Below are 16,526 nucleotides of genomic sequence, written 5' to 3' on the forward strand. Positions count from 1 at the left end.
AGCTTCCGAAAGACACGGAACAAAAATGGAATTTTTCGCGGACGTTGTTTAAATTTGTAAAAGAACGACTGCGATTAATTGGTCGAAATGTTCTACCGTTCTGCCTCTGCAGCATTAAATGCTCTAACTAATGGCAAGGCTCCGATCGCGTTGCTTTTGAAAGGTTCGAACGAAAATGGAATTTTTTGTAACCGTTGCCAGCCAATGTGGTTAACTAAAAATCAATTAGCAAAGACACTGGTAATGAATATGCAAGAAGTCGTAATGCTTCTTGGTGAAAACTTTGTGTAACTTTGCTGTCTTCGTACGACGTTGAGTATCGTGGATAGGCATTCTGCTTACGAATATGGTTAGAGTCGTGAATTGATTAACAGCTTTCCTATTCAAAAATATTATATCCTTGGTGAATGTTATCGAGTACACGAAGTCTGCGAGCTATCGAAAGGGGCGATGTTTAACGGACTCGCGAATGAAAACAGAAAACCGTAAAGAAACAAGGCTAAGAAATCACTGGTGTGTCTGTACGCGGGAGATAGGCAAGTGCGAGGAAAGGAGAAAAAGCCTGCAACAACTTTCTTCAGAGGAAACATCGGAATTTCCGTTTGCTCGTTGCAAACAGTATCGTTGCAATAAAATTATTTAACTTTTCCCGTTTTCTTCTGTTACCGAGATACTAATACCAATACTACGATAGTATGGTCGGTTATTGTTGTAAAAGATTGCACGACAATTGCCTTCTATACGCCTATTATTCTACTTATAAAATACCAAGGCGAATAAATTTTTACTATCGCTAAACGGGTAAATATTTGCGAATGTTAGTAAACAAATATTCGTGAACATCGCTGAACAAACATTTGTGAGAAATATATTATCTGCCAAATATGTGCAATACGTCAGTGTTACAGCGATTGTAATCGAGTATATCTATGAATATTACATCATGTATTTCTATTAAATTTTAACTCGCGATAATAACTTTTTATCTGATCGTAAGTACTATATCTTAAGTACATGTTATCATTCTTTTGTTTGAGAATATATCATCTCGTAAAATAAGCTTTAATAACGCGTAGCTACACTGATTCTAGTCTACCACGATAATTTCGGAGTCGATTTCATAAATTAGTTTCATAATGCAATCGATAACGGTTGCGTGTGATACACAAGCATGACGATTCGTGGCCAAAAAATTAACCGTGCAAAAGATATATGAAATTCGAAGAAAGTTAAACGAATGGTAAAAGTATCGCAGTATTCGTTGATTTCAAGATGATTTCAAATTTCAGAGCAAAATAATTCCAATTAATCATAAATACTTGTCGAAGATATCAAAAGGAAGAACAGGGGAAATAGTCGGGTATATTCAGAATAAAAGAAGAACGTCTAAGAATCAGGCGAATTTTCGTAGAAATACGTGGATTTATTGAAACATTTACAACCTCGTTTGCTCGCGTCGTTTCTTCTGTGTCCGCGGCCCTTAAAACTCGCGAGGGCCGTGGACGTCATTTCCGCTGCTGTGGCTTGTGCGTGTTATGTACATGAACCACAGAATCACCGCTGGATCGTCATCGAACCACGTGATTCTTAAGAATCCCCGGTCAGAAACGACACTGAAAAACTTCTCCGAAGCGGCGATTCGAACAAGTAAATAGAAGGTGTTGTCGTAGAAGTGGACGAAGTTAGGAAGGTTCGACGGAGGTTGGGGTGTGGCAGCAAGAGAGGACAGAAGAAAGGAGTGATTCGATCGTTCCTTGATTCCGATACATCGAGGTTACGTCTCATGGATAAGCGTGAAGAAATGCCGGAGGATGCACAGGAACAATGAAAGCGTAAACACGGCGACGAGATTTCGTGATTTCGAGACTTTTCCTTTCGTACGCAAGCGCGAACGCATCCGCAACTATCGCGGTAGCATCGTTCAACCTGCGTGATCGATCGAGATCTACCATTCTACGTATTCGTGCAAAAGATCGAATGACGAACGAGAAAGGAGGAATGACTTTTCTTTGTGTTTTCTTTTATATCTTCTGTCTTTTATTATTATTAGTATTATTTTTTTTCCGTCTCTGTTTTACTCGTGTACGTGCGTTGTCTTCGGTCGCGGTAATTACCGTTCGACGAGTTTCGAACGGCGAGAAAAATGAACGGAGAGCACATGTCGATAGAAGGAAACCTAGAAACACACTCGGATCCGACGATATTATTTTCTTTCTCGCTAAGTGATCATAGCGATTCGCGATGCTCGCTGCTCCCTGGCTTTCGTCTCCTCTATTTACAGGGCGTTTCGTGGAGGGGCGTGTTTCAAAAGCAACCCCCAGTCGGCAACGGTCGTTGAATCGACAAGGGTGGCCAAGGTTCGAACCGTGGCATCAGCTGCCACGCTTTTTACGAGCGTTGCTTTTGAAACGCGCTGTACAATGCTCACGCTTCTGCCTCTCTCATACTATCATTCGCTCGTACATTCGCTCGATCGCGCATTATATATATATATATATATATGTATATATATATATATACATAAACATACATATATATATATAATATGTATATATCTAATAGCGTATCATTAGACTCCATTTATTTATATATTTATACTTTGTATTTATAATATTTATATTTATATGTATATATATATATATAGCTCCCTGTAACATATATAATATTGTACATCGTACACGTTACATTTGTGTCACTATCTACACGTATCATACAAAAAACACTGGACGTGTCCTGCTTTCGACGCTTTTAAACAAGAATTCTTACTCCTGGTATCTCTCTTTCTCTCTCTTTCTTTCTTTCTCTCTCTCTCTCTCTCTCTCTCTCTCTCTCTCTCTTTGTCGTACATTGTATGAATAAGAATGTGCATGTGTATGTCTGTGCATATCGCGTTGTATCTTGTGTGTTTGGAATGTGCTGCAGCACGAGGATTTTCGAGTATAACGTTGCGTACGAATGCGCACCTCTACAAGGGGAAATACACAGGCGTCTCTTGCAAGCCTACGTTCATTAATTTAGATTTATTCTCGCGGGTTATCACATTTTTCGCTCTACGCCGGCGCTCGCGCGGGTTCGAGCCAGCCATCGAACGGGGGCTCTCTCTCCCTTCGAAATCTCCACTCAGATTCGAGACACGAATCGTCAGATCTTGGATCCTCAAGAATTCGCAAGATTGATCGTAACGTTTACTGTTGTAGCTGGTTATAATCATCGACATTTATTCCGTCGCTGAATGATATCGTTAAAAGAAAGGAGAAATATAAAAATATAGAAAAAGTATAGCGATCAAGATCATTTATATATCTATCGTTCGTTGATTGGAAACAAAAAGAAACAAGTGAAAATGGGTGAACGTAGAAACATTCTAAAGACGACTGCAATTTAATGATCGTAATCGTAACACGATTAAACTTGCGTATAATCTCGTTTAGCTGAACCGACACAGCTGTGAGTTCTAAGAACTCTGTCTATGTTCACGAAGAATGACGATCTATCGCACGCTCGTCAAATTATTCATCATTTTCCTATAAATTAATCTTTTCCACGGACAACTATATTTTTATCATTTCCTAGAAGGCGATTGTTCAACTTGTTTAACCGCTTAACCTACGATTACGGGCATAGCCCGTAGTACGTACTATACAAGTCGTGCGAATGGCTCGAAGGCTGCGCGAGCTTGTTTACGCTTTCGGCCCAAAATTCTCGAACGTAAATCGTAGGTTAAAGGGTTAACTTTCACTCTAACATTATACGCGATTCCATCGTCCTATGAAAATATATAACACTTAACTATTTATACGACAAAACACTTTTTGAACATCTTCGAAGCTTCTGTCAGTTGACTTTCTCAAAGAAGAGGAAACTGATATTAACGAAACTCGCGCTATATTCGAATAATATCCGATAAATATCTAAGATATAGAGGGAAACAGAGAATAAGTAACTGGTTCTTTGATTCCAAATCAAAATTCCTCTGCTATATATTTATCGACAGATCTTGATTTCCGATAAACTTTAATAGTCGAATTAACAAGATGTTTGATATTCAGGCCTGTCCAATAGTATCGGAACGATAAATTACAGAAACAGAGAAGAGTAGAAGGATTGAGATCAACGACCGGCTGAAAATCATCGAAGGTACAGATAATCCTACAAAAATCCTTCGCTATCGCTTTCTAGTATCGCGATCTATACTCGGTAAACAATCGTCTATTGATCGTCGATTCAGCTCTTTGTTCCTCGAAGAAGTACAAGAGTTGAGCCAGAAACTTTAAATAACGGGACGAATTTCCAAGAAGTTTCGTGTTAACCACTTAGGTACAGCTGTATTTTACTGAATTAGATACAGGGCTGTTTCTCTGTTCACAGTTTCACGCGAATTACGCGTAAACGATACAGCATTGTAACGTGTGACGAATAATGCTGTTCCCTACGCAATTACGTTGCAACGAAATTTTTGATAATTGAATTTTGTGAAGAAATATTATTTTGACTTTTCCAAGGTTCATGCTATAGCCGCATCTACGCTAATTAAGAATCCGTTCGGCTTTTTTCCTTCACATGACCAGAAGGGTTAAAAACATGCGCGCCAGGACACCCTTTTTCTTGCTCCTAACTTTGTGAATTTTGAGTTTCTCTTTCCGGTTAATTTTTTATGTAATGTTAAAATATCAATAAACAAATGATAAAAAATGGATAGTAAAAATATTTTTTGTTTCGTTTGTGCAGAACTTTAAAAACCGGCCGAAATTCATGTCCCTAGACTGGAATACCTCCTTAAGAGGACTGGTCCCTATGACCGCGCGTGGTCGGTCGTAGGTGCGGTAAATGACATCCGAATTCTTCGTGGAGTTTATCTGGAATTTACTGTTCAAAAAGTTTGGTGGATAATGTTACTTCGCAAACATCGTATCTTGCATTCTTTATAACAGGGTGAAAAATAAAAAATTACTTATTTGACAAAAATAAGAAATAAGAAATTAAATCATATTATTCCTCGTGGAATTCTTTAAAACCCTTTGAGTGCTGAATACTCGCGGCCTATGCCGTCCGTACGGACGGCGCGCGTCTAGCGCTGACGATCGCTGTGGACGGAATACTTTTTCGTTAGACTGAACTCTGTTGATCGACTATTCAAAGCGCAAATCGTAATAAGTTATAGTAATTGAAATTTACGGTTAACTAGAATTTAGGTAATAAACTAGGAAACAATAAACTAGAAAACTAAATTTAGTAAATATGACACAAGTTAATAATTTAGTTGTGTGTGAAAAATTCAGTGCTTGAGAAAACTAAGAAAACCAGATGTAGAGTTTTCTTACAAGTGGTGATCACTTCAACAATAACGAGGCACTATTGGCAATTGTTTACTGCCGTAAGGAATGCATTTATATTTATTTCGCACAAACGTAATAGTATTACTTCTGCGTAGGTGTTGGGAAAAATTGAAAGACCCATATATGCGTCCTTAGTCCATGCCGGGAACTTACAGAATATGTCCTTAGTCCACACCGATAGCTTTCGCCAGACACCTATATGCGCCCACAGCACTCAAAGGGTTAAAATAGTCGATACAATAAACCGATATAGGCGAGATGCTGACAAGCGGGTCAAACGTGAACTCTCACATCTGAAGAATACTTAGCGACCGAAATAAAAAGCAAACGCAGTGCGCGTAATAATCCGCGAATTAGATGCAAATGGGTTAAAAAGAACATCGTCTATATATTTAACGAAATATTTAACGAAAAGCAATGATCGATATCCGGCACTGGGATATCAAAGACATATATTTTGTCTGCATATTGTTAACACAGTTATAAAACATTGCGAACATAAACGAATAGGCCAGTAGAGTGAACCGCTGTAACTCGTAATTTAAAATTACATCCGCGAAAGCCACTATAGTGGCGTACTGTATCTAAGAGGTTAAACTTGCTATTGTCTTGGAAAAATCGAATTTGACGTTATTTAAATACAGAACCTAAAATTTTTGTGAAATATCATTAAAAAAGTGTTAACTAGAAACAATCGTAATAAAACAGAGTTTGAAGATATTTATCTGGATATATTATATAATATATCTCTGAAATAAGCGTTATAAATATAAAAAAGATTGTAATTACTTTATAAAGAAATATCTTGCAAATATTTTGAAGATAAATATCTTAGTAGTTATATTACTGTGTAAAGATAAAATTAAAAAATTGTTATATTCATTTAACATGTATCTTTTTTCACTTATATCAAACACACGTTCTCGTCAAATATTATTTACCATGTTATAACATATTTAATTTCAAAATAATATAATAAATAATTATGTTATAAAGTCTAAGGAACGATGCTGAATTCGGTTAACATATTGAGATAGTATCTAAACAAATTAAAAAATATATATATAATATATAGATAACAACTTTCGATTATTTTTATTTGGTAATTGAGTATACGACATCTTCAAGCTCGGTTTTATCCAACGACGATAATCTTGATAAACGTGAAAATCATCGAATCAAAGAGAACCAGCTACGTAGCTCTGTAAAATTTCAACTATCGAATCTTGTCGTATCCTTTGCATTATTCCCTACGCAATCTTATCTTTCTATAATCGAGGTAACTTAAGATCTAGGAAAATATGAAATTTTCCCTTTATCTACTTTAAAAACCCTACTCTAAAATTGTTTAAGAACATTAAAAATTGTTCGTCCTGTCAAAACGAAAATGAGATTGCAACATATATATTCGAGTTAATATTCCGCATAATAATCAGCAACGAAATAAAAGAAAAGATAGGGAAACCAAGGTTCACATTCGTGTCTCGAAATGCGAAAATATTCGACTCGATCTCGCCCAATCAACTTCCCTCCGACAAGAAGGAAATTGCACACGTGTATTGCGACTAGAAACGAATCGTTCGAACGAATCGACGATTATGTTTCCGTGTTAAGAAAGGAACGAGAGAACGGCTGACGGTCGAGGCAAGTGTGGCGCAGCCGGAGGATCGCATCGTTGTCGCGTATCACAGAAAAAAACCTATGCGTATCGTGGTGAACGTCAGTCGAAAAAGGTCGCGAACCGGAAGTCAATGGAGAACTCGTCGAGCATCTACGAATTTCATTCGTTTTATTTTCTCTTTTACATCGCAATCGTGTATCTGGTCTCGCGGCCCTCTGTCACGATTCGAGTACAGCTTAATCGGCGTCTTGACATATTTTTCTTTTTCAACGTCGATTGCGTCGTGTAACGATGAAGAGCAGAACGATAATCCGGCGACTAAGCGATCGTACGATGTCGACCGTGAGTTTCGAAACGCACGTGTTCCTCTAACCAAAAATTTCTACGATCCAGGAGACAAGAGTTTACTCAAACGAATTAATCTCAGACTTGTAAAATTGATTTTTAGCAGAAATGAACGAACGCGTTAAAAGATGTTGTACGTTTATAAATGGACAAGTTAGGTTCAAGAGATTGGGAATGAAACAACGAACGACGAATTTTAACTCGCTTTTCCAAAACTAATAAATAAATCGATGGGAACTGGCTGGAATTTATAACACTCGAATGCTTCGATTCTTTTGTACGGTATTAATGATAGTTAATAAGCGATTAATAGAGAATGCTATGAATATTGATGCGTTTATGGGTAACTGAGAAGAGATACACGCGAGATACGCGTAACGCGCAAAAGTACGAAAAATATTAAAAATACACGTTGGGAACTTTTACCTGGGTTCTTTAGTTACGTTCGCAAAAATACGCGTTTGCATAAACACGTGTAGATAACTAATAAATAATACGTGATATTATCGAGTTGAAAAACAATAAATCCTAGATCATGAACTTTTACTGAACGAATAATATTTAAAATTTTATTATTTTACGTCAAATATCGTCAGCTGGTTCTTGTAACTTGTAAAATTCACTTTTAGAAATTTCTACAACTCTACGGATTTTATCAAACTTGTTACTATGCTGCGCAAGAGAATTTATCGATGTTGCAAACTTGTCAGTTGTAAAGTTTCGCCGACGATATCAATTTAATTGTAAAACAAGATCCCGCTGAAACATCGTCGATTCCGAATTTGCAAATGAAAAAACTACGAGAGAAATGATGGAAAATGGAAGAGGATTTTTATATTAAACTACGTATAATCAGCATCGACGAGGATATTATCCGAATCGTCGCACAATTTTTCAAATCGATTTTCTAATTATTGGAATAGAAGATGCGTTAACAACTAGCACTAATTCAAAGTTCAATATCATTCAAAATACCTAGAACACGTGTGTAATTTTAAAATAAGATCGACATCGTACTTATTTGGCATTACAACTCGAACTTCTATAGAACTAATAAACATAGATCGTTGCACAATAAATTTCTTCTTTCAATAAAACTTTTTCGTCGGACATTTTTAAATCGCGAACAAACGTACGACGTACCAGGCAAGATTTCGATTTGGCATTTTCCTTGATAGTTTAATACGCCTTTCGAAACAATTACGTATTTAACTCGTTTCAAAGTACAACGTACAAAAACCAAATTATCGGATCATTTTACTTTATAAATAAAAACACAACGAAGCAACAAGAACACAGTTTTTACAAAAATAAAACCAACAAAAATGTATCGATTCGAGTGATTTTAGCTTTGCGTTATAATTTAATTTTTATTTCAAAAGGAGAAATATTGATTTAACGTCACTGGTATCTCTGGTCTCAAAACTTCCGAAATTTATTGTGCGACAACTTAATACGACTTAAAAGTCACGCGAGATTAAAAGATTCTGTCGCGAAGGAGCCTGCTATTCCTTATTATTGTACGCGATCGCGAAACAACAGCCGATTAAAACCCATTGTATCCAAAAATGATCTAGGTGAACTCACGACCAGCCAGACCAGAACCGTGTATCACGATCGAACCTTTCAAGGTCACACTTTCCACAAAAAGAAACCGCAAAATTCGCACCTGCCCAGCTCGACGATTTCCTAAGCGTCCTCCAGTTGTCGTCCTCCGTGTCTCGAAACGCCCCTTCGCACCCGCACCGTTCGCACCACATCATCCCCTTTTTGACAACGATCAACTCCGAATTCAGCCGCGCGACTCTCACCTCCTACGGTCCGGTCTAATCTCCTCCGTTCTAACATCTTCTCACACCATATCCTCCTCGTCGTCTTCCTCTTCCTCCTCGTCGTAATCGTCCTCGTGGCCGACGGGCCAGCAAGCATCCACCTCGTTGTCCTCGCAGCGTCGCCGACGTCGCTGTTGCGGCGGTTGTATCGACGCTGAGACTCGCAACGACGCCGACTGTGAGACGGCAGCCGCCGGCTGCGAGGGTGCCGACGACGAGGACGAAGAAGACGATGACGAGGACGACAAGGAGGTCGAAGAGGAGGGTGGTTGATGATGATGGGCTTGGTGATCCTGATCGAGGGCAGGGAGAACGATGTTCGCCGTGGTCGAGGGATTGCTCGCGGCTGCGGTGGCGGCGTATGCCGCGGCTGCAGCGACTCAGGCCAGGGCGTAGGGGTGGGTAGCGTGGTGTCACAAGCCCGGAGCTGCGGTGGCGACGGAGGACGGCGGGGGCGCGCTGCTACTAGCCACACTGGTCGCGTGATGGTACAGCGGACTCTGATAATACTCCTGGTGATGATGATTGGTCATGTTGTGCATGGGACCAGCCGCGTTCGAGCCCGTGTGCATGCCGTTGTGATGATGATGAGTCGGTGGCGCGGAATGCGCATGAGGATGATGAGGGGAGCCGAAATTGGCGTAGCTCTGATGCAGCTGCTCGTACATTTTCATCTCCGGTGGCTTGATGTCTTGCGCGCCTGGCGATGTGCCCGCCGTCGCGCCCGGCAGTAACCTGGTGATGCTAAAAGGATGACTGGCAGCGGTATACGGTGGCTCTTGTTTCAGACTACCGGCCATTCCATGGTGCAGAGCCGTGGGTTCAGAGATCAAATGAGGATGAAGACTTCGACTGACCATGGCGGTCAATTCGTCGTGAGCAGCGCCTAGTTCGGGTCCCAGGAGGCCGCCTATGTCTGTTGTATCGCTCTTTAACGAGGCATGGTGTTGGTGGAGACCGGCCGAGTGGTGATGATGATGCGACACCAGGGAATGAAGATCCTTGTCGTCCTGTTGCTGGGGCCCGTGGTGGAGAGAAGACGTTGTCTTTTTAGCTGCATGAGCCAACTCGTGGGAGGTCGGACTGTTGTGTCCGGCGGCGGCTGCGGCGGCTGCCGCGGCAGCGGCTGCCGCGGCTCCGGTATGATGTTGTTGATGCTTGTTGTTCTGTCTGGTTAATTCTTTCTTTTCGTCTTTGAACCTCTTCTGTCGACGTAAATAGCATCCGTTCTCGAACATGTTCCCACTCTCTGGGTGCAAGGTCCAAAAGGAGCCCTTGCCGGGCTTGTCCGGAGTTCGCGCCACTTTCACGAAACAATCGTTAAAGCTGAGCGAATGCCTGATGGAATTCTGCCAGCGCTGCTGATTTTGTCTGTAGAAAGGGAACAGGTCCATGATGAACTGATAGATCTCCGACAACGTAAGCATCTTGCTGGGCGCGTTCTGGATAGCCATTGTTATCAAACTGATGTAGGAATAAGGTGGTTTCGCGTGGGTGTAACTCCTGCGGTAAGACTTATCGGTTCTGGCGCGTTGCAAAGCGGAATTAGGCGAATCTGGCTCGGTAAGGGAAAGAGGATCCCTGGTAACACCGGCGCCGCCGCCTGGCGTTAGAGGACCATAGCCGACGGCGCTCATACACGCGCCACCGCCTCCCATCGAGGCACTCCCGTAACCACCCATAGCACCACCGCCCATCGATGCCATCCCCATTGCCGAACTCATGGTGCTCATGTTGAAACCGCCGGCACCCTGAGGACTGCAACTTGGTCCGACACCGACACCCATTGACATACCCATAGGCATACATCCTACCGAGTTGATCGAGCTGTACGTAGGCGCCATGCTGCCCATCGTGGACATCGCGGCGCTGGTCATCGCGCCGCCGAGGCTACCAGCATCGCTGTACAGCTTCTGCGACTGGAGCATGGTCATAGAGCTAACCGGTGCCGGAGTGGCGGGTTGCTGTCTGCTTGTCAAACGAGAATCATGAAAACCGCGGTACCACGGCTGCTGCTGGTAATGCGACGGTTCCCGAATCTTCTCCTCGGTGACGAAAATGCTTGACACTGTTCGTCAACACACGGTTATTTCAATTACTCACGATCCTTTATATCCTACACACGACTGTGATTATTATCGAGTTACATGTGTCAATATCACTGATATTTCACTGTCCACGATAATCTGATTCGTACGTCGACGAACGGAAACTTCACCTTCGTTTTCTATGGCTTCTCCAACTTTCGTGATACGACGTTTAAAACACAATTCGCGCACTCGAGCAATTATCCTCTTTGGAAAAATTCACAGAATCTTCGGAAGAAATTCCACGATCTTCTTAGATATAATATCTTCTTCCCTTCAACACCGAGAATCCTTTAAAGTACACCGTAAACGAGCGTATATATGTCCGAAAAGTTCACGATCGCTCGATCACTTCGTCAACACGTTGCGAATAACGCACTGTATGAAATTGTACGCGCGGGCTGGTCGCGCACGGCCAGCATCAAGCACGAGCTGAGAACACACGGCGAGCAGCGATCGACGTTGTTTGAGCGGGGTTCTGTGTGCTCGAGCCGCCTCACCTCCACTCTCCCTCATTCACCAGTCTCGTTGTCTCACTGTCTCTCTGTCTCTCTGTGTGCCGTGTGGATGAAGGCCGGTTGGCGAGTGTACTCCGCTACTCTTGAGTCTGCCGATCTTGTTCAAACACTCCCTACTCCGTACTACGTCTGCCGCGCCTGTTCTATGTTTACCGACCAGTCAGCGTCCATGCCTCCCCACTACCTGGCGGTTATACCAATGAGAGTGCAACGGAGGGTGTTCAACGTGTCCCCTTCGTATCGCATGAATCGGCGGCGCGATAATGCGAGTGGGGAAACGGCCAGACCTTCGAGCGTTCGACGAAGTACGAAGAGCGCAGCTGCGGAATATCCCGCTTGCGCAATATCCCACAGGATGCCGGGCCACGGCGCCCGACCACCACGTCCCGACGGCCGCGTCCCGATGCTCCTCTCTCATGTCATGTCAACTGTCTGTCTGCCACACGTTTGACACCTATCGGCGCGTGTCACGCGACGGGCTGATTTTCTTCCATTTCTTTCTTTCCTTATTTTCTTCCTTTCGATTCTTTCCTCCTATCCTTGGATACGTCTCCTTTTCGTACATGTTCTTATTCTTTATCCTTTTTATTTTATTTTAAGTCGATCGGTTGATCTACTGTTTCTTGTATTTCACTTTCCTTTCTCTTTCTGTCTTCTTCTTTTTCTTCTTCTTCTTCTTCTTCTTCTTCTTCTTCTTCTTCTTCTTCTTCTTTTGCTTTCTTCGAATATGTTTGAACATGTTATTTGGTTCAGTGAATCGATGCACAAGTTCAGTTTTTGGAGATAGTTTCCGAAAGAATGTTTGAACTGTGTTTCTCAAACTCGTGGCAATTTTGTGATCTTCGGAGGTTCACGACGGTGCTGAGAGAAAAGGAAGAACGAAGCTACGTTTCTGGTGCAGTACAGGTTCGTAGATCCGTTTGTTACAGTAGATCTTTCACACAGATCGTTCACGACGCTTCTCGCTCGTTCGCGCTATCGCTAGTTACGCGTTCGTTGCCTTCCTTCGACCGTTCGTTGAATTTTTGTAGAAATTTCTTATCGATGAATAAAATTAGTCTGTGATAAGCTATTGTGTACTATGCGATATTTTCTAGAGCGATATTCTATATCAAATCCTCGATACAAAATTATTTATTCTTTCAACCTTTTATTGATTTTTTCGTATTTGAACAAATGTTAAAACAATATTTGAATTAATTAAGAATAGCTCGTTATCAAGCTCTATTCATCCACGTATCATGCAAACGTATTGCACAAAAATTTGAATTACTCGCTAAACTAGATTATCTAGAAGATTCGAGTCGTTACGAACGAAAGATCGTGAAATTTGAATTCGATTAATCGGTCGTTTTATTTTCCGCGTTATGCGGTAGATAGATGTATTCCTTTTATGACCCGTTACAACTTGAGCAAATCAAACGAATTAGATACGCAAACAAGCGTCAAATATTGAAACTAATAACACGTAGCTAGTGACATAGAACTTGTTTAAATTAATCAAACGCCCACTTGTTCTCGAGTTACTTCGATGCTCGAAGATCCGGTAAACACGACAACATCTTGGTGGAAATTCTGATTAGTTTACAGTATGTTTGATAGTAGAATTACCAATTACCCGTAGTAAATTATGAATCGATTATTTGGTATACGAGAAGAGAAAATGATGTACGTAACTAGAGCATCAAACAGATCGTTTTTACAGTGGTAAGATAGTAAAATACGAGAAACTTAGCTGACAAAGGCCGACCCTATAAAAGCAAATGGAATAAAATGCGGACAATGTACGTATGTACACGCAACTTAGAATGTAACGTGCCGTTGCAAATGTTTAACTTTATCAGAAAGAAAAACACGAAAGTTTTCTCTGGACCATCTGGAAATAAAGAATTTTTGGGGGGGAAAAATGGAACCTCGTCAAGTAGAGTTTGGCAATAGTAAATGAGAGGAGTAAATATTGACGGATAATAGATTCGTCAAATTGTACCAACGTACTGTTAGAATCATTAAGCTTGGAAAATAGATCACTTAAATCTAACAACATAAATATTGAAGTATGGCAAATTACAGAGAGTTTGGACTGGCTCAATCAACTTACATAAGAATACCGCTGCTTTCATTACCTATGTCAAAGCTAGATAACTCAAACAGTTACCGATAACATTTAATTACAACAACAAATATACACGCATAATATTTATCTATATCCGTACAACACACTGATAACTCTAAACATCCAACGTAAATTTGTCGATATTTACGATTGAGTTAAACCTCTTCTACTACAAGTAGGCACACTCGAATTTTTTTTTTTTTTTTTGTTTTTTTTTTTTTTTTTTGAGGGAGAGGGAGAGAGAGAGAGAACAAATTACAAAACAAGCACTTGTTAACTTTTTAACAATAAAGAAATCAGATACAACATAGCTACATAAATATTCTTCAGCCGACTATTCTCTGACATTTTTCAAACGCTTCTTCTCTACGTCGCGATAATTTCATAATCCTGTCGCTGTCATTGAATGTTTACGCGTCAATGGTATTCTTGCTTTAACGAATAAGAGAAAAATAAAAAGTCGAATCGAATATAAATTTGCGAGGGACTTTAGGAAATTTGTGGAGAGAATGGAGAATTATTTTAATAAGTACGATGAAATTACACGTGTACGTGATATTGACTTGTCGATGTTTACTTTTGAAATGATTAAAAAAAAAGAAAACACACGAAAAATAGAAATTTCTTTTTTCAAGAAGAAAATAAATATTCGCAAGTTTTCTTTCTCGGAGAAGGCAACCGACAATCGTTGGAATATAATTTCATAGAGGAAATCGATAAAAATACGACATCACCGTGAGACAATCGAGTTTTGCAATCGAATTTTCCGCTTTTCCGACGCGTCGCGTCGCTCGATCAGCGTCGATTAATCGTTTATCGCGTCTCGAATAATTAACCGTCCGTGGCCCATGAATATTAAACGCGCGTAATAAAAAGAGATCGGATTTTCGGCGGATAATTCGGTTAGCTTAACTCGATCCGGTCGCGCGGTTTCCTCTGTCGCTCCCTCCGTCGATTCGACGCCTCGAAGCTCGCAAGTCGACCGATTTCCTCGTCATTATTTCGCGATTATCCATCGATTCTCTCATAATTACGATTTTATTTCAAGCGTCGATATTAAAACGACCGATCACCGACGGACAATTTCCTCTATTTAAATAATTCCCGATGCTTTACACGACGTAAGGTACCTACCATTGCGACCAACTATTTCTTCCGACGGAAAGTCCAACGATTCCATCAACACGCAAAGTACCAAAAATTAAAAAGAAATCCAATAATTGTAAATTATTTTAAATTAATTACCGAAGGACTTTGATTTCTGTCAAATTATAAAGTCTCAAATAAATTGAACGTATCGCTCGTGCCACTTGTATAAAATTTCATACTTCAACGAATTTCGTGTATTTTCATTCGGCGTGATGTTCTGATATTTTCCACGTTGCGATTCTTCCATATGCAAAACCTTTTTCTATATTGCTACGCCAACAAACATCTTGCGGGATCTTATTTTCGCTATCTTTATGGCCGTGTCGAGTCTGGTAGAAATTGAAGAAAATTAACAAGACGAATCGATAATGAGCGGTTGAGAAATGACTACCTGTAAATTTGCGATCGTTCTCGAACCGAGATGAAATCAGCGATTCGTTCACGTGGCTAGCTATTTTTCGAGCAAGTGCGAAGTACGGTCTAATGTGTCCGACGCGGACGATTCGAAATGCGAAGGGAACGCGACGAAGAAGAAAGCATCGAAGGGTGGTCGATGTGTCGCATTTATTCAACGACTTAACACGTCCTCCGTCGTGTAAATCACCGAATGGTGACCCATTTTGCTCGTCACGAAGGAGAAACCTCCTTTGCAGTTTCACAGTCGCGTTAGAAACGCGCAATGAAACGTCAAAAAATTCATAGAAATAACCAGATATTTATACTTATCAGCGGGATAAAGAAGATGAAACGCGTGGCTAAAAGATCGCTTTAACGCGTTAATTTTTTCAAATGATCGACTAACCTTGTAAGTGTGTAGGCAATACAGATTTCCAGGTTACAAGTGAACGCGACATTATTTTCCACTGGACGATCTGGCGCGACATTATTTATGATAAATAGCGAGGTTGGCGTTAATAATTTCACAGGTTTGTCACGCGGTGCACAATATGATGGCCCTAGAACGCGTGCATGTGTGTTAACGGTGAATTAAATATCGAGTTAGCCGATTAATTTGCTGCTGGTTTCTCGCGCGAATAATCGAACCAGTGAAACTCCGTGATCGCGACAAGTTTACGTAAATTACATCCCCTAGTTACAAAAATAGATCCGAATGAAAATGATATCTTATTACAATTATTATAAAATACGCGATATTCTCAAAACTTTTATTCTGCGTCTAGAAATTCCTTATGATTGTTACGAAGTACAAAATCCACCGAAAATTTCCATTCCACGTTCGAAGATCCTGCTTATTTATTCCAAAAGTGAGAAACGATATTTCCGCTTTTCTATTTTTCGAATTAAACCATTTTTAATCAAACCATCCCTCTGAAATCATCCTGACGAACAAGTTCCTATTTTACCTACTTTACCATCGTTCTCTTGCTCCGTTTTTCTTTAACTTCCTTTTCTCCTCTCCTTTTGCTCCTTCGAAGGAGCAACATTCGAAACTGCTAAATCTGGCAACGACTTTTATCATCATTCGCGTAATTTCGTTGCTCGCTTCGTAAGAAAAATGACGGCC

General features: G+C 40.6%; 1 protein-coding gene and 1 long non-coding RNA gene across 2 annotated transcripts in view; one reads left to right on the forward strand and one right to left on the reverse strand.

Annotated features, from left to right (window-relative positions):
- Nucleotides 1-16,526, forward strand: part of LOC126920737 (uncharacterized) — a 178,107-nt gene that overhangs the window by 144,741 nt on the left and 16,840 nt on the right. The gene's annotated exons all lie outside the window — the stretch shown is intronic.
- On the reverse strand, nucleotides 1,394-12,661 carry LOC126920673 (silk gland factor 1). The gene has a single exon (XM_050731380.1). It carries the CDS (start codon nucleotides 11,066-11,068, stop codon nucleotides 9,548-9,550), a length of 1,521 nt encoding a protein of 506 aa, XP_050587337.1. The 5' UTR covers nucleotides 11,069-12,661; the 3' UTR covers nucleotides 1,394-9,547.

Source organism: Bombus affinis, chromosome 9 (assembly GCF_024516045.1).
Source record: "Bombus affinis isolate iyBomAffi1 chromosome 9, iyBomAffi1.2, whole genome shotgun sequence".
Classification (NCBI taxonomy): Eukaryota; Metazoa; Arthropoda; class Insecta; order Hymenoptera; family Apidae; genus Bombus; species Bombus affinis.

Bases quoted from the DNA above. Each gene is read 5' to 3' on its own strand.
- LOC126920673 (XM_050731380.1), bottom strand. From the start codon at position 11,068: ATGACCATGCTCCAGTCGCAGAAGCTGTACAGCGATGCTGGTAGCCTC.